The sequence below is a fragment of the Grus americana genome, chromosome 1 (assembly GCF_028858705.1).
Source record: "Grus americana isolate bGruAme1 chromosome 1, bGruAme1.mat, whole genome shotgun sequence".
NCBI lineage: Eukaryota > Metazoa > Chordata > Aves > Gruiformes > Gruidae > Grus > Grus americana.
Genome location: NC_072852.1, coordinates 101828648 through 101848093, shown reverse-complemented (window position 1 = coordinate 101848093; position 19446 = coordinate 101828648). Strand labels below are relative to the sequence as shown.

The 19446-nt window shown below is 35.7% G+C and overlaps 1 protein-coding gene across 8 annotated transcripts in view; it reads left to right on the top strand.

Annotated features, from left to right (window-relative positions):
- Nucleotides 1-19446, top strand: part of DCAF6 (DDB1 and CUL4 associated factor 6) — a 95248-nt gene that overhangs the window by 53417 nt on the left and 22385 nt on the right. For 6 of the 8 annotated variants that reach the window (XM_054832416.1, XM_054832406.1, XM_054832426.1 and 3 more), the window contains 5 exons: nucleotides 4758-4817; nucleotides 11331-11436; nucleotides 15092-15207; nucleotides 16019-16102; nucleotides 16278-16599. In XM_054832416.1, coding sequence (XP_054688391.1) covers nucleotides 4758-4817; nucleotides 11331-11436; nucleotides 15092-15207; nucleotides 16019-16102; nucleotides 16278-16599 — 688 coding nt within the window. The remainder of the gene's footprint in view (nucleotides 1-4757; nucleotides 4818-11330; nucleotides 11437-15091; nucleotides 15208-16018; nucleotides 16103-16277; nucleotides 16600-19446) is intronic. The other 2 variants (XM_054832471.1, XM_054832453.1) reach the window with 1 other exon arrangement.

The window sequence follows — 19446 nt, the reverse complement described above, 5'->3', positions numbered from 1 at the left end:
TTGCTTCTCCAGAGAGACAATTGTTTTCCAACCCTGTGGTAAATTGGCATTTCAGAAATGTGGTAGGAGAAAAAGAAGTTCTTACTTTTTGGGGTTGTTTGGGTTTTTTTTAAATAATAAATTCCCACACAGAGACAACCTCTTTTTTTTTTTTTTTTTTTTTTTCTGCAAGGTGATGCACTATCTTGAGGCAGATGTTCAGTTTTCAAGCACATACTAGTTGTAAATTTTCAAACAAAAAATTACACCTAAAATGTGTTTGCAGCTATGTGAAATGTCATCATAGCCTCTGGCCCAGGGCTGCAGGTTCTCAATCCCTACTCTGACAAAACTTGCATAATTTACACTTGCAATTTTTGGGGGAATTCAGTGTGAGACTAAGGCCATTTCTTCTGACCTGTATGTTGTTCTTATCCTTATCTTTGCAATCACAGAAGCTCAGTTATAGCTGTAGACACAGGGTGGAGAGAAAATACTCCAGTCATGTAAGAAATTACCAGTAGATGATGTCAAGAGCTGAAAGCTTTTACAGATTTAATAGAAAATTAGACTGTATGGTAGTTAGTCTGTCTCCTACTCTAAGGACTTGTAATACTTACATGAGGATTTTTAAGCTGTATCTGTAATAGTTAACCTTCACTATTTAGAAAAATATGGTCAAAAGTTTATGTGGTTGAATGTGAAAGTGTAACTGAATAATGATTCACAGTGGGCTGATTTGACATTGGGGGAAAAAGATACTTCATCCTCAGATGGCAAAGAGACTTTGTTTTAGTGGATACCTCTCATAAGTATTGTGTAAATTTGGCAGAGTTTTAGCAGCAGTATATGCTGTGTGTATCGGATCTATTTTGTCTTCAAGCTTTTCCTTAGGTATTGAACATATTCAGATTTTTTTGACAGTTGCTTTATTTTATTAGGGAATTATGGTAAGTTGGTTGTCTTTTTTATGATCTACTGTCAACAAAGACTAGTTTAGACTTACTCACATTTTTATGGCATTTCGTAACATTTAGATCCTGTGCAGTATTTGAACAGCATATATGTGATATATGCAAACTACAAAGAGAGTAAATCTTTTAAATGTATTGTTATTGCTGCTCTGCTCAGTGCTAATATGCCATGTATGCATCACCATTACCTATGTCACTTCTCTTTTTGAGAACTTAAATGAATCAAATGCAATTTGAGAAGTTACAGAAACATGAACCAGCTGATCTTGAAGTAAAAAAGAAAAAATAAATCAGTATGGTAGATCAGTGTGCATCAGGGGTTCCTGTAGCAGTCAGTGTGCTTAATCTTACCCACTAGAATATGAAGGAACATGAACCTTTATTTGAGGAAAAAATAGTTTGATTTAGACTGCATTTATTGTGGAATAAAGATACATACATGTGCATGCTGACATTGCAGAGCCTGTGATGCACATTCACTTGATGGTCTTTTTTTTTTTTTTTTTTAAACTTTGGTTGTTTCCAAAATCTATATGGTCAGTGTCTTTAAATTGGAACAAATGGGACCTTCGATTCTGTGTTAAAGCTTTTGGCAAAGAACTAGGGGATGACCACAGTTTTTATTACTAAATTCTTTGCATTCTTTGTAAACACCCAGATATAGAAATGTGTCTGTTTGAAGTCCAAAATACGTAACTGAGAGCTTATTCACTGTGCAAAGCAATGATTCCTAGTTATTAAAACAAGTATTTAATGTCTTGATTAAGATCCACTATATGTACCATGTTTAGGACTTTAAAAACTGGTCTCACTGCTTCAGGTCTCACGCTTACACTGGAGCTGGTGCTACAGTGATATAAGGAGAAAAAAAATTTTAACCAAAACAATAGAAGTGGCATGCAAATTAATATTTTGATGAAGTCAGGTGCTGATTGCCCAAACTATAGAAAGATCCTTCAGCATATAACTGACTTTAAAATTATCTTCTATTTTCTGTTTGAGGTTCCCCAAATTTATGAATCTCCAGTTTCCTCTTTAAGTGGTGTTCCAGTTTAGAATGTACTGGTGACATTACAACCAGTGGTGAACTGCATTGGGATGTAGACCCAGCCTGTGAAGGCTCAGGTAAGAGTTTGGATTTTTGGGGTTTTTTTAACTATATGGCACAGTTTTGGTAATACTTTTTTCAAAAGCTTTATCAGAAATGATGAAAGTACTTTTTCAGAATTTTTACAAAACAAAGCCATATATTAAAAAAAGAGGCATTTACCTGAACTTCTCTAGGCTGCTTTCATGGTCATGTTTATTTCCCTGCCTGAAGTGTGGGGTTCCAGACTGCAGTGCCACTTCAAGGGGTGCTGGTGATCTGTGGCTTCAGGGGACATGAAAAAGGGAAGGAAAAAAAAAAAAAAAAAGAAAAGTAAGTTTAAAATTACTACAAACTGAGTTCTTAACCACATTAATTGGAATATTTAGGACGCTTCCTATATGTTGTTTAACAATCCTTATATTACAAGTGAAATGCATTCACAAAGTTGTAAGAAGACATGAAAATAATAGTGAAATGTGAGAGGTTTAAGCCTACATTGGCATGGACTACTACATAAATTTTTTTTTTATTTTTGGTTACTGTGATTGAATGATGCACATGGTAAAACATACCTACTTTTTACTTGCTACTTTATAATGTGAGGTCTTAATACAATTTAGAAGTGCTGATAAGGGTAGTAAATGTAATTTCTTATGTTTAAAATATGTTATTTTTTCTGTTCATCTTGGTCTGAATTAAAGACCTGATGAGATGAGCTTTTCCAGCCAAGTAAAATGTTTGGCAGCATCATATGCCTTTTATAAAAGGACATACAAGCTTATAGAAAGAATTGAAATGCAAGAACAAAGTGTGACTGAGAATCACTGTCTTCTGTCATTAGGCTTCTCAGCTTGCTATCCAAAACCTGTCCTCCCTTTAGCACTTCTGATACAAGTTAATCCCAATTGCGGGCTTTGTAACTGTGAGTCAGTGATCAAAGCTAGCCTGCCCTTGAGAGAGGCATACCGATTCCTGTGCTGAGTCAGCTGGAATACAAGTAGATCATCTTATGGCATGGTACATATTTACACCCGCTTTTTGCTCTGATTTACGTTCTAAAAAGTGGATTACTACTCCATTGAAAAAAACTCCCCTGTAAATACTTCTCTTCTAAATTAGACATTACATGTAAAGCACACTTCAGTTTCGGAAAGTGACATATAGTAATGTTGCAAGTCTCATACTTAAGAGCTATGTCCCATCTAAATCTATATGACATATTCTGTGGTCTGGCTTAGGTGTGTTTGATGCAAGGCATGGGAATGGCTGAACAAAGGTGAAGACAAAACAGGACCGATTTTATGTTCCCCAGTTAGGGAAATAAAATGTGTAAGCCCAGTTACCAAAACAAGCCAGCCTCTAGCCCACATTGAGCTTGCCTCAGACTCTCCTGGTCTCTGTTCTTCACTCCCTCTCCCCTCCGCTGCGTATCAGTATAACGAAGGAACAGACTGTGATTCTTGCACCAATGGCTGGGAATAATGTATCATTTGAGGATATATATTTAAATCAGCTTTGTCAATTTAGCAGGTTTTGTGGCTGTACTACAAAATGGGTCACGCTGGTGATACTGGCCCAAACCTTGAAGTGAGCCTCCTGTAGGAGATACTTTATTATTTCATTAATTTCCTTGTATAGGATTTAAATTTATGTTAAAATTCCTTTAGCATGCTGTGCTGTTGGCAGACTGTGACTCAGTTTATAATACAGGATATTAAATCCTTTTAGCTTAGCATGAATTTGTTTATAACAGAAGATTAACAAATGGAACCAAGATATGGTAGCCTAGCCAATACCTTTGAAATACTGCACTGATTTATGTACATCAGCTCATCTTAAGATAATACAGAAGTAAGATCTGGTCTTCAGAGGTGACAAGAAAAATAGACTCACAGAAGATACTGAATGTTGTACGTGACGTTTGTCTGCACAATGAATGCAGTGCTGGTGATAGTTATTAACTGGTAGTGTCCAGTGGAAAAAAAAATGCACTTAACTGCTGGGGGTTTTGATTTTTTTTTTTTCCCCCCCTCCCCTGTGATGAGATGAGGATTTTTGTAAGACTGACTGGTATGGTACTGTGATAAACTCATGAAGACATGTTATCGGTCATCAGATGCCACGGAGGTATAGCATGTAGGAATGCAGAACTGTTAAACTGTAATATGAGTGGGATGTATTTTGGTACTGTAATGTTTTAAAAACAGTCTATATGCTGTTATATCTGTAAACAGTCTCATCTTTTACATTTTATGCTTATAGGTGTAAATATTGAAGATACTGGTGTGCCCTTGGGTATTTTATGAAATATTCTGAAAATTACATTTAGCACATGGTTTGAAATACTAGTGTCATTTGGTAGTTGGAGCAAAGTCTTTAGGAGTCATGACTCTTCAGTGTTTTTCCTGACATGTTAGAAATGTGAAGAACATAGTAAAATCTTTGGTAATGGACAGGCATTTTTAATATCGACATGTCAGCAAGCTTCAGGCTGTTCAATGACTACCTAAAGAAATACATAATGATTTGAAACAAGTGGCTTTGCTTCTGTCATGCATAGAAAATGCACTACGGCTGGCTGCTCATAAAACAAACCCAAAGCTTCCTTATGTTGCTGCTTTTTATTTTTTATTTTAAACTAACATATGATCGTGACATTGCTGTGCAGTTCTCTGCTGCTTATGTTTTAAGTTGAAATCTCGTTTTTGTTTCAGATTCTCCTTCTTCTGTGGTTAACAAACAGCTTGGATCCATGTCACTTGATGAGCAACAGGGTGCGTGTGACAGGAAATGCGCTATACCCAGCCATAGTTGATTGCAATGCTTCCTTTTAAAATTGCCTTTCATGATGATAAACAGTCTAAAAATGCTGTTCATCTACATAAAGTAGAATTCTGTAAACACATCTGCTGGAAACTCATTAATTATTTAATTCTCAATACAAGGAACAGAGTAAGGTTAATTGTTTTCAAAAGCCATCCTATGCTCAATTCTTAATGCATTCAATGTAGGTACAGTAAATGTCTTATGTACTCTACAGACATATAGAATATTTTTTTTAAATGCAAAGTAGAATTAATTCTTTAAACAGTCTTTTTCTGAATGGTTCTTGGATCAAAGTGCAAATATCAAGATTGAAGTAACTTTTAATCATGTAGTGCCAAATTAATTTATCTTATGTGGGAGAGATGTGCAGCTTTGTTATACTTGCACAGTTTGAGTAACTTAAGAGCATCTATTGCACTTAGGTGCATCTTACCTCTGTAACCCCTTGTCCTACCCCCCTTCTGCTAAACAGCTACTAGTGTTTCTCTGTATATGGCCTGTGGGCTGGTGGCTCGTGAGCTTTCTCTGTGCCCATTATTCATCGGTCTTCAAATTGTGAGCAGTGAAGTGAGCCATAGGTGACCCTATTCCAGCTGAACCAATGTCATCTGTAGTGAATATATATGCCTGAATAATTAATGAGTGAAAGATGGTAATTTAAAAATAGATTTCCATACACTCTGCATTATGCTTACTTCCATATCAAAGCCTCTGTAGAGATTTAATAGCTCAAATGCCGCAAAAGAGCTGGCTGTTTCATCTTGTTTCATGTTCTAGACTAGAATGCAGTTTTGAAATCCCATTTCTGAAAAATAGTCTGTTTGGCAACTGTTGAGATTATGGTTTATTTTAGGATGCCAGAACATTGGGAAAAAAAATCAAGCTATGTTTTATATCGACAAAATTAATTAATTTTGTGGAATTACATTTTGTGATGAAATAGCCTTAAACCTCAATGTGTAAATTTGCTAATTATTCATGGTTCAGTACTCTACATCACTCCAATAGTCAGGTTTAGCTGGAAAACTTGCTTATAATTAGTGACCAAGTTATGCTCTCTGTTATGAACTCAGAATAAAGCATTATTTGATGAGAGAAGAATAAACTAGAATTAGCATAGAAAGTCTGTATGTTTACTGAAGTTCTTACAACTGCAAAAATTTTGGAAAACTGATAAATTTTTTGGTGAAGTGACAACAAAGATAAAACCAGAAGTTTTAGTCCCAGAAATCAGCTCCCAAATCTGCATCAGATTCCTCTTCAAGCAGATCAGTTGCCTTAAAAACTAGTTTGTGTATTACTGTTGTTAATTGCATAGTTGTAACGGACCTATAGTTGTCAGACTCTTGTGAGGTTTTTTCTAATATTTTTTCCTGCGTTAAGAAATTACTTGAACTAATGTGAAGAGGTTTCCTCTCATAAAAGCACTTCAATTTTTTTAATATGCAAAAAAAAACCCCAAAATACATTTGTTTGTCCAGACTTTATTGGTAAACCACTTCTCTGATTGTTTTAAGGCAATGGTTTTCTATTGTGATGGTAAGGTTCATCTGAAGAGACACAGAATATTAGTTCTGGTTTGGATAACTAGGAGTTTGAAAAGGAGGTAATTTATTAGGAAATCTGTTGTCCAAATGATAACCAGAAGGACTAATTTGCTGAGGTCCAGTTGGATTTTTGAAGTTAAACTGCATTAGTTTCACTTCATATTTGAACAGAAATCTCCAAAAAGTATAAGCAGCTAATGAAGGAAGTCATATCAGTTCCTTTTATATAGATATGCTTTTTCTTTCTTATTCCTATCTTTTCTTAATTTGGTACTGAATCAGCTGTGTTTCTGTTGGACCAGTCTCTCTTGTTGGCATTTATGTTTTAAGACTGCTTCTGGGTTTAAAGATCTTATTATACTTAATACAAACATATATGTTTATAATGCCATTATTCTGACAGTCCAGCAGAAGCTATAAGTCATTCCTGTCTGTACAAAATGGTTTCAAATGGATTACAGTGATCTACACTGGGTTTGTTTCGTTTTTTGACTGTGATTGTAATAATGGAGGGTGGCTGTTAGATTTGTTGCAGTGTAAAGGCAATGTTAGGATGGTAAGGTACTGTCTGAATTGGTATGGTTAAACAGGGAACCTAAAGCCAGAGAACTGCCTAGGTAACTGAAGTGTAAATGTGCGTGTGCGTTCCATACCATCTTAATGCTGCTTCCTACATACACAGAAGCCATACTAGTTACTGATATTTTGAGATATTTGCAAGTTAGTGCAAGGGTAATCCCTGTCAGCTATGGCAGAGTTAGTTCCTTATAAACAGTACTGTAAGTCCTGGAAACTCTATTGACAGGCTTTGTGTCCCAGCTAATCAGCTCTGCCTCCCAGTCAGAGGAACTGGTTGAGCATTGGTATGCATACAGAGCTTTCCAGATCTACGGTGAGCTCTGCGGGTACAACCTTAAGAATTTCAGACCTGTGCTTTGTTGTAAGGCCCAGTGTGGTCTGTACCTCCTTCTGTAAAGTGCAGTACCTACACCTAATTAGTACAGAAATCATCTAGACAAAGAAATTGTATACCTTGGGCTATAGATTGTCCACAGAACATTTGATTTTCGGTCTTCCCTTAGACTTCATTGTGCTTTATACTGACTGATATCAGTGTGACACTGTTCAGTCAGGTAGAATTCCTCACTAGATAAAGGAATCTCCACCCTTCCCTCTGAGTTCAGCTGCTTCTGATGAATTTCCATGTGTTGAACCTTCCCATGGAATTCCTTTTTTTTTTTTTTTTTTTTTAAATATGCCACTTATTTTCTCCTCTTTGGACCAATTTTTCTCCATTCAGAAGTAGTTCTCTGGTTTTTGCCCAGAATATAACCCTATTTTCAGAATGTACAAAGCTGATTTTCTTATGAGGAGATCATGATTAGTGCTAGATAGGAGTTCTTTTGGAAGTTTTTCATGAAGAGTCATCTATCCTTTTCTCATGGGGTTGCAAATAGGCTAGAGAACAGGGTTGCATTTGAGATGCGGGAAACTAGCTTTCAGTTCCTTACAATGTTAGTTTAACTAGGTAACGCAATCTGTAAACCTGCCTTTATGCACTTACCACTTAAGAGCCCAAATCTTTGTCAAGTTACGCTTGCACAGGTTGATTTTCTAAGGGAGAAAGTGTGTATGAGGGGTATTGTTTTCAGTTGTAGGGCTTGTTTTTTAAAAAAAATTTAGTCTTCAGTTTTAAGGCTGGTAGTTTAAAAGTACCTTCCTCCTTGTAGGCACCTGGAGAATGGACCATTTCACAGGAATGTCTGTTCTAGGACAGAGTTGCTTATGAAATAAGACTGTAAGTTATTGATAGTATCTTTAAAGTATAACGTGTTTAGCTGTAAAATCTAAGTAAAGTTTCAAGGTATTTTTGAGGAATTCAGAATAGAGTTTAGTAAGGTGTTGACAAGCTATAATTTTCTCTTGGAGCAATTATTGCGCTACTAGAGCTTGCAGTCAGATTAATAATTTTGGCAATAGCTCTCCCTTAAATCACAGAAGCTGTACAACTTTTCCTCTTCTTCCCTTCATTTTTTTAATCAATGTGAAGTAGATCTGGCCTGATATGATGAACCTAGTAGTGAAAGAGAACAGTGTTTCATTCTGATCTAGTCAGTCTTTGGCAATTGCATTGCTCTTCCTGAAAACAAAGAGTTCACAACTTCTGGATTTCATGTGGCTTCTCTAAAAGAATGTTCAATTATGTACTGGGCAAAGCTTATTAGCTTTCCTCACAGAGGCTCCCATTCAGCTTTCATTAGCAGTCTAAGTTTAATATAAACTGGTGAACTATACAACTAATTCTGTGCAGTTTATTATCAGGTTCTTGTCTCATCTGTCTTTTTAAAAGTTGCTTGTTCTTATTAGCATTGATTGCACATCCTAAAGCTAGATGAAAGAAGAAACTGACCCATCCAAATCATAGCTCATGTTATTGTAGATTTAAGAAAAAGTTATTACACAATATGGTTTAACAGTTATCTGCCTCCAGAAATTTGTAAAAACAATTTCTCAGTCAGTGCCCTCTTTGGGTAAGTCTACAGCAATCCTTCCAACTTTTTTTGAGTGTGAAAAAAATGAGCATTGCTTCCACAGTAAGTGTAGTCTGAGGACAGTCTTTAAGCATCTTGGTTTAATTTTTTGCTGTTGAGATTTTAGGATAGGAAAGCACTGTTATGGTAATACGATCTGAACTTTATAACACAAGCCTAACATTCAATTAGGTTCATTATAGGACAGCAGGGTTTTGTTACTTTAGTCAGCAATATTAACTAGTTTTGTGCTGAAGCAGATGTTGCACAGTGGTATCAAGTTACAGTACAGTCATTGTTTAGTGGTTGTCTTGGACTATTTAAGTCTGTCTTTACCTATCTGGGTTCCTGATTCAAAGATATGTCTTGCCTGTACCTATTACAAGGAAGGTAGAGAATTCTCCTTCTATGTTGGTTTTTTCTCTTCCGGTGTCCAGCTCCTGATGACTTGTGCAGTATGTTGGACCGATCAGTATTTCTACTTGCTTAGGAAGGGATGCTCAAAGTTCGAACTGACTTTTATACTAAGAGATGCTTGCTGATAGGTTGCCAAAAATTAAAGAAAGCACCTGTTTAGTTAAGAAAGAACATGTCATTCTTGTTCAAAATATCTATAATACACCACTATAAAATATTTTCTTACATTTGTTTCTTTTCTTACTCAGTTTATTTTAGGAACTGGAAACCTTAGTTTTGACCAGTTTTATCCTTGCTCCACTCTAACAAGAGTGTAACTGGAAACTTTATTTTAGAGAGGCCATGACCTTTTCTTTGCATAGAATGAGGCCCATGCCTTATGTATGATTAGGATCATGGTTGTAATTGGTTAATTCTCTTTCACATAAAAATATTTTAAATTTTCTTACAGCGTTTCTGGTTTTGTTTTTTGTGGTGTGTTTTTTGTTTTGTTATTTCTCTTCAGAATATGCAGAAATGCATATTTAAAGTTCTTTGAAGAAGCTGATCACTGCTCTGATCCTGTGAGTGGGCTTCTGCCTGTCAGCAGTTTAAAAATACAAATGAACACTGATCTTTAGGTTAAATTCTTATATGCTGTTTCACAGTTCCTATAACTTAATTGTATTTTTTAAAATAAATATCCCATGGCAGTACTGTAGCCAATAGTGTTTCAATAATAGCCTTTTAAGTGGGGAAATTCCTAGGTTGGTGCTTGAATTGAACGTTAGATTTTAATTGATGTAAACCCAAAGATGATCTGAAGCTTTTACTTTATTATAAGTGTCAATCTGCTGCCAATACTGTAAGTATACTTATAGCCAAATTTCTGTACTCTGTAAACCAAAGCAAATAAGGCATGGTTTTATCCAAACAGTCCTGAGATAAAAAGCTCAGCATTCATGAAAAGCAAGACTACATGGGCTACTTACTGGTCATTTGAGTGGTGCCTAATACTAAGTAAACTCTTCCATACGAATTCTAAGAGAATGGCATCCCTGTAGTGAGGCTTAATGTGATGGCGCTTCCCATTAACATTTTAGTATTGCCCAAGGCCAACTTCAGTATTAATGGCAATTGTGCTGTGGCCATGCATGTAGATAGATTGCGATGATGAATTTTACTCAAGGGTGGTGGGTGGGTGGATGGATGGATGGATGTCATTGAGCAGTTCTGTTTTGAAAGAGTCCACTGAACATCCTTAAAACTATATATGCAGCAGATGTTTGGTGGACTTGCAGTGGTTTTCAGTTTGATTCACTTCTTGTTGCTATTGGACATGGTGAATAGTTCATTTCGCAAGTACTCCCCTTCTACTTACAGTTATTGTAATATGAAAGGGGTTTTAATCCTGAAGCTCTCAGAACATGAATTTACAGTCTTTTTATGACAACTAGCTGATGATTTACAGCAGGTCTAAGGACATTAGTAATTGACTGTTCTAAGTAGAAAAAAAATGTAAAGGGGATGGTGATTTTTCTAGACCACTGTTTGTGTCTAGATCTCATCATCTTTTTTCATGTGTATTTACTGAGGCAAAAAAGACTGAACACCACTTCCAAAAACATTTTATATTCTTATTATTAATATACTTGATAGAAGAGGGATCTGCTTATAAAGGATAATATTGTATGTACAGATACCTATCTGTAATTTCATTTACCTGCATGTTGAAGGACAGCATCTTCTTTGTTTGCTTTTATAAATACAAATAATTTTAGGCTATTTTTAAAGCATTGCAAATTTGTTGTGTTTACTCTGAAACTTTTAACTTTTTGCTTGAGTTGTAAGAGATCTTAAATAAATATTGTACATGTTGCTACCACATTTGGCCTTTGTTGGGATAATTAAATGAATCTTCAGAAATATAACAGCTTTATGTATCTTACTGATGCTCATCCAAATTTTATCAACCCCATATTTACAGAGAGTGATAAGCCACGAACAGGAACAGGTGAACCAGTTTTGAGTTTGCACTACAGTACAGAAGGAACGACTACAAGCACGATAAAACTGGACTTCACTGACGAGTGGTAAGAAGTTAATTTTTATTGGTTATTGGTTGGCACATATCACTAACACTGGTCTAGCATACACACAAGTAAATTGTAAGTCCGTAACGCTTTCAGAATGTAAAAGACAGTCATACTTTAACATGAAATTTATGCAAGAGGGTTTTTTGTGATAGTTACTGTGAATCTTTTTAATGCTAACATAGTTGATGTTATGCTAACAGTGTTGATGAATCCATGTGGTTAAGATACTAACTTTGTGGACTGTTTAGATATTACAGTGATGGCGTCCTTTTCAGATAATAAATGCATACTGTCTAACTGGCCTCGCTTACTTAGTTTTGTGTTGAGGTCTATCACTAGAGCATCTCAGGATCTCCCAAAACAGCCACAATCCTTATTTTATCTCCTCTTACTTCTATTCCTTTGCTAATGTTTTCAAAATTATTGTAGAATTCAGTAAGTAGAAATGGTTACTGGCATTTGTTACTGAGGAAAAAAACCCACCACGTTTAGCTACTCTTAAGTGCTGGGGCTTTAGACATAAAACATGGATTTTGCCCAGAGCAGTTTGGAAACTTTAGCAGTAATCTGTGTGTTTTCACAAGAATGAAGACTTTACCCGTGTGAATCTGAAATAATGTGACAGTTATGTTCAACCAATCTATCAGACTGTATTTCTATTTAGAGTCCAAATCCAGCAAGCTTTGAAAGAACTAGTTTTGCTGTAATGCTCGTAACTAATTCTGCATTTAGTTTTGTAGTCATCTTTGTTTAATATTTTAGGATAGGCAAATTTTACAAGGGGAACAGAGCATTAGCAAATGTTTTGTCCATTTATTCTAGTATTTTTTTAATGTAATATTATCAGCACTCATCACAGAAAACAGATTTTATTAAACAACATTAACATCTTGTTTCTGTGTTTAATACAAAATTTGAAAATTCATTTTACACCTCAAACAGTTAATGATATAAGTGATTCCGAACATGGAGAAATTGAATGAACAACTCAGTGAACAACCTCAAAAACAATATTAAGAAAAAGTAGAGTGTACAGGGAATGGAGATGAGGGACAGGAAAATTACTTGTTACAAAAATCTGTAATTAGGGAAATAAAGACTACTAAAACTTCGCTTAAACTTTCAAAGGGTAAATGAGTGGGATGAAGTTCTTTGGTGATTTAATTGTATTGCAGTGAGGATGGAACGGCAGTTAAGGAATACTGAGAGGAGACAAAAGCTAAATAAACACTTTGCATTAGTTTCCAGTAAAGTTGAAGGTGTGGATGAAAAGGTCACAGGAGCTGAATGCAACTGAAGTGAAAGTAAGACTTGGAAATTAATTCAGGAAAATTGGAGGAAGCAGGAATAATCTCCATCTTAGAATGAGGGGAAGGGGGAAGCGGGGGGAAGCATATATATTTGGTCTAATAAATTATTTTAACAAATCTCTTGGGCCAAGGCCAGCACCATGTGAATGACAAGCATCAAATATAATTCCAAAGGAGAATGACGGAATAAACATGATCTTTTAAGACTAATGGTAGCGATATTCAAGACTTTAAGACAGTTTTGATAGAAAGGTATATTAAAACAAGGAGTACATGGGAAATAATCCAAAATTATGGGAGCTAGAACGTGCATGATTCAATACCATTTTTGACAGAAAAAATGGGTTCTAGAAATATACATGGTGTAATAGAAACTGTCTGGATTTCCAGAAGGTATTTGATATTTTGCCACATGTTCAAGGTGGGACAGATAGATCGATAAAGAAACTGAACGTGGTGGTAAGCTAACTTAATGGAGCTTTCACAGTGGATAGTGTAGTGTGGGTAGTGAGAAGAAAAAGCATTTTCTAGAAGGACCAAGTTGCAAGGCTTTGTCAGTTCGGAGGCTAACTAAAAACATTTTGCCAAAGAATAGAATGATAGAAGTAGGATGCAATTCCAGATAACAAAATTATGTGGTTGAGGGCAAATAACAAAAACCTAATCTGAAAATTGAGTGTTGTGAAAATGGAATGGAGGAAGACATGCACCTACCAGTCACTTCATTCTCAATATAGTGCAGCTACTAGAAAGGCAAGCATGATCTTAGATGTCACCAGCTGGGAGACTTCAGCCAAAGATGAGAATTACTGGTGCTGCTGCTCAACTCTGCTTTGTGACTTAGAATGCTGTGTGCAATCTTTGTCATGCTTTCAAGAAAACAGATTCAAATTGGCAGAGGTTCAAAGAAGGGTTGTGTGGAAAACTGGGAAAACAGAAAACCTGCTATGAAAGCAGACAGTAGGGCTTAATGTAAAAGCACAGGGCGTTATATTGCTCTCTCAAAAACATCCTCTTCATGTAACTGCTGGCATGAAAAACAACATTGAAGTAAAAATTAAAGCAGAGTAATACATGAATGTAAATTAGCATTGAACATTGAGCTACAAAGTAGATTCCTAAGAGTAAAAAAAAAAAAATTATCTTAGTGCTTAGACTGTGATTACGTTCATAAAAGTGATTGTATCGTATGAGGCATGAAATAGCAAAAATCCTCAACTTGCTGTCTAGCAGTACCCTTGCATGTCTATTCAGAAACAATGCTGAAAATTCTTGATTTAGAAGAAATACTGTAAGAGCTAAGAAATTTTGTACATACTCCAAATCCAGTACAGCAATGAAACAGACTATTGCTCTCATATTTAACGTAAAAAAATAAAAGTACTGAAGTTTAGACTAGGTTCTCAAGAATCTAGACTAAGCATGATTTGTGCTGCTTCTATTAATGTAGCATATAAAATAGTTTAATAATAACATACACAGGTAAGAGATACTTGTAACAATACAGTCTAAATTCTTGAGAATCATGTTTATAATTCTCATAACTCATCTTTATTTCTGCTTTTGTCCAGTGATTTGTGTAAGTTTGAGGCCACAACACAGATATGGGACAGGAGAGAACGAGAGTGCTCAGGAACAAGCCTTTGCATTTCCTAAAATAAGGTCTTTTCTAGAGAGTCTAAAAACATGATGACATTCAGAACAGTAGCATTATGTATTTCCTGAGGAATAATTTTCCTTATTTTAAACAGAAATTGGTGTTCCACGATAATTACCTAAATGTGAAATGGGGAGTAAATCTCAAGTACCAGCTTATAGTAAATCTTGAGAAATAACAAAACTTTGAGGACTGAAAGCTGACATCAGAAATCCATCAGAAAGCACAGGAATGATAATTAAGGGTGAAGAACCTGGAGAATTTTATCTGAATCAGTTTTTTTAATTGGATGGGATGAGATTACGTGCTCAGCTGACAGCTTGTAATACCTTTAATAAAATCTCTGATCATTTATACATGCAAAAATGTGTAAATAGTGAGAGAGACCAAATCCTTTTGAGTTCTCACAGTATTTTGAAAAGCAATGAAGAAATCCTTTAAAGGTTCAATGAAAAAGACAGGAAGGAGAGAACAGGGTGATGCGGAGGAATAGCGTAGGATCAGTGATGATGGACGTAATAAGAGAATTTTGAAATTGCTGTGAAGGTTGTTGTAGCTGCTATCAGGAGCTATTGAATTGTGAGATTGCAGTGAGAAAGATGATGATGGTCAGGCAGTGCTATTGCAATGATCTTATCTATTTACATTATTTCTAAATTATTTCTTTTACATGTTATGTTGCCAGGAGCAGCACAAATTCAAGCTCTAGAGGGAGTGGAAGTCACTGCAAAACTGAAGGCCAAGAAGACTCTATAAAAACAAAAGCCTCAGAAGAGTCAGGACCTGAAGATGAAGAAACAAGTAAGATACAGCATTATTTCTGTGATGTTAAAGTAAACATTCTGCTCTGTATGTTCATGACTACTGTTGTACACAATGGGAGTCTGATACACATGCATATGAAGGCAGAATACAGCCATAGTAGAACATGATTTTTTTTAGGAAAGAAAAAGATACCAACTTGAGATAGTTGCAAATAAATGTAAAGAAAATTAACTTATCCTGTCTTTAGTTCTAAAACCTTTATTCTTTTTTCTTAAAGACATATTCTGCCGCAATTTGTATTGAAAAATAGAACTACTACACTTTCTGTAGTCATAAATGAGTGCTAGGTATTTTGTTACATTTCTTTCAAGCTTTCACTGTATTTTGTTACATGTGGTTGTCTTGCTCAATTCATTGCCAAAAGGGCAGTCAAGTAACATGACTGCTTCCAGAGAAATGTTTTTTTTTTTTAAAAACCCACCCTTTTAGTAGATGGATAACTTAATTTCTGTCTTCAGAAATAATAGCTTTCAGTAAGTGATGATCTGTTTCAAGAGTATTAATGCTATTTTTGCAGCTAAATTTCTCATAGCATAGGATAGTAAGTATATTAAGGAACAAGAAAGAAATACTTTGTTTGTGTATTGACCTGGGCAACTAGATAGGTTTATATATACTGACTTTACTGAAATCTCAAGGTACTAATCACATAAGTGACATGTGGACTTTGGAGGGGATTGCTTTGATTGGTTTGATCTAGGAGTGCTAGTATCATTTAGACTTGCTTACATTGTAGATATGCATTTAAATGAAATAATGTGATTTAATATTAAGTTGTTTAATTCAGGAGTTCCTGATGAATCTCACAAGGAAGATGCAAGTGCTGAAGAACAGAAAACTGCAGATGAAACTGTAGAGATGACAGAAGCAAGTATGTATCTGTATTCTTTCAGATATAGTTATTTGAAGTAGTAGAGAATGATAAACTAAATTTCCCATGTAAACTTAGTGTGCATAGTTTAACTTCTCTGACCATTTATAATGTCTTCTAAAATAGACTATAATCATTAACACTGTGACTTATTTTCCCCAATATTTTCTGTTAGCTGTGTCAGATAAACCTGGTCCTGAGCCTTCTGGAATCCAACCAGAAGAAAATGGCCCAAGTGCTGATGCTGTCTCTGGAAATGTAGAGGAGGAAGCCTCCTGTGAAACAAGTGCGAATCAAGAAATTTCAAGTCAAAGTACTGAATCCACTGCCAACTCGCTTGCTGCAAACGATGAACCTCAGCCACACCCAGAATCCTCAGGGCTTGCAACTCCAGACGAGTCCTCTACCAGGACCTCAGCTCTTCAAGAAACTGATGATAGTGATGATGATCCTGTTCTAATCCCAGGGGCAAGGTATCGAGGAGGACCAGGACACAGGTTAGGGGAATACTTATTGCTGCTATTGCTTGGTAAAATGCGTTTTTTTGAATGGAAGATCTAGAAACCCATGCCTCATATCCTTAAGTAAAATAAGTTGTTCTTCGACAGCTAGCCAAGAGCTTGATGGCTGAGTCTAATCTGCCTATACATAAGATATGTATAGCTATATTTTCCCTCCTAGCCAGGCAAGCTCCTACAGATCTAATACCTGCTTGTGCTTATTTCTTGCCTGCTGAATACCCCAGTGCTAAATATCTGCAGTTCATTTTTTATTATTCTCCCTGTAGTCGTAAGTATATAAAGTTCATAAATTTGTGTACAGGGAACTACATTTTCTTTCAACTGTACTTTAGGTGTTCTTTCTTTGGCAAAGCAAGAGCTTTTACCTGTTGTTGTTTAGTAATGCTGTGTGTGACTGTAGTACATACATCAAGACTGATGTTTGATTTTTTTTTTTATTCTTACTTTTTCTCTGAAGGAGAAACTCTGTAATCCTTTTCCTTTTGTTGGTTATTGAATATCAGTATGTGTGGCAGTAAAAGAAAAAAGATAGATTAGTAGTTGTCATTATTAATAAAAGATGCATTTAGTGAGTTTTGTGTATTTTTTTCATGTAAAATATAAACAGCTGTACATACTTGTTTGATCATTCAGTAAATTTAGCCCCTAATTTGGTATTGCTGGTTTAATACCTTTTGTTCGTTCACTAATTTCAATTCTTGGTCTTTTAAAAAGCTGTAATAATTATTTAAGCAACATCTCTATTGTTAGACTTAAGAAAATACCTTGCTTACTTGTTTTAGATGTTATGTAACCTAGTGTCAGATGCCTTGGCTTTACTCCTATGCTGTTCAAAGGCAGCGTTGCCTTGCTGTTAATTTCTTACACTAGCAGTCCAAATTCTGTACAGCATTGCTATATGTATTCATTAGGAATTCAGAAAGAATTTAGTAGTTGTGTATAGAAAAGGTTCTGAATAACTTGCAGTTAAAAAAAAAAGTCATAAGCCACCACCTTGTCAGTAGTGACAAAAAGAACAGTCAGTGGTTACTTATTACATAGCACGAGTAATTCTGCTCACTAAATGACAGGTTTTATGAAAAATCCAATATAGTTTCCATCTTAATCCATTAACTTTCCATGCAATTCTAAGTAATTGTAGATAAATATCTAATGACAGAAATAGTTTCCACTGCAAAGCCAATGTTCATGATGATCTAGTGATTGAAGAGCAAGCTGTGCAAAGCCCTGCAATTTTAATCCCATATCTGGTTTTGAGCCAGGATTCTTAGCTTCTCTTCATGCACCTTTTGGAGTAGTGTAATAAGAATGACACTTCTAGGTATCATATAGCTGTTACAATTTCCCACTGTCAGGGACATCTTAAATGAAGTTACGCTTCATCTGACATGTTTTTTTTCATTCTTTGGGTGCAGCGAGATTTCTTCCTGTAGCAGTTTAAATTTATTGTATAGGAAAGATCATTCAACTAAATTAATGATATAATTAAAATTCTTTATGCAGCCCCCTGCTCCCTTGTTCTTCCTCCCAAAAAAAAGTTACAGAAGTTGCTATGTAGTCAATACTGGTTTCGGATTGCCTCCAGGCTTTCATTCATTACTCAGGTTTAGTGCCTGACCAATTCATTTTGTTCTGCCTTTATGTGTGTGCAAGCAGTTAACTTTTCTAGCTTAACTTCTGAGCAGTCAGATATACGTTCCTATTACGTTCCCACCTATTCTTCTGGTTTCAGGAGTTTCTAAATGTCCTCTGAGATACTGAGGAAAAGTAAGACATCCTTTGTTTGCTGAAAGGAATTTAGATTTCCAGAGAGAAAGCAGGCAATGGTGGTCTTAAAGGATAGCTGTAAGCCCTCTTCATATTTATATCTCATATGAAATAAGAGTGAAAGGAACTGGAAGTCCTCTCTACTACTACTATGACAGTTGTTATAGCATGTAATCCCTTCCATAAACTGATCAAATTTATATAAAATCTCCCAGGCCCCTTAACTAGTGGGAAGCTACCTCAAAACATTCCTGCTATAATGGGTATAAATTGACTGAAATTAGTCATTTTGTTTTGTGCTAACATACTGTTTTGATTGAAATAATTTTTTCATGCCCAGTGCTTATCATTTGAATGATGTTCATCCTGTCCATTTTCAGCTTTTGTCTCACTAGACTAAAAGTGCCAAGTTTTTCCTCCTTAGCAGTAAAAATTTGTGGGTTTCCTGCCATCATGCTGGTTCCTGTCTGTGCTCCTCCGTGTTCCACTTCTTTCCTGAATATGGTAGACCATAATTATGCCCACTGCACTGTTTGGATTTTGCTAGGATTAATGGTATGAGTATTAGTCTGGGTCTAGGGAAGACTCTCTGAGACACAAGTGAGCTGCAGTGATCCTTCTCCTTTCTTGCTAATGGCTCACAGTGGTAGCTTATGGTCAGACACAAGATCAGTTAGTATACTGAAGGCTTTCCTGCTTTGTCATTTCTAATTAACGTGTTCTTGTCTTTCACCAGAAGGAAGCTCAAAGTGTATGACTTTCAATTTTATACTACTGAATTTCTACCCACCTCTTTTTCACAAGGTCCTACAGTCCCCTTTATATATAAAAGTTACCTAGCCTTACGTCCTCAATGCACTGCATGAGTGCATTCCTACATTCTGCTCAAAGACTGTTAGCAATGTATTAAACAAAATTGCCAGCAAGACTGGTGCTTAACTCTACCAGTATGTTCCTGTAGGCTGACGTTTCTCTTTTCTCGCTTAGTAAATTGTGTTACCTAACTATTCCTTTACTAAATCTCATTTTCTCAAGTTTATCTAATAATTTAGTTTC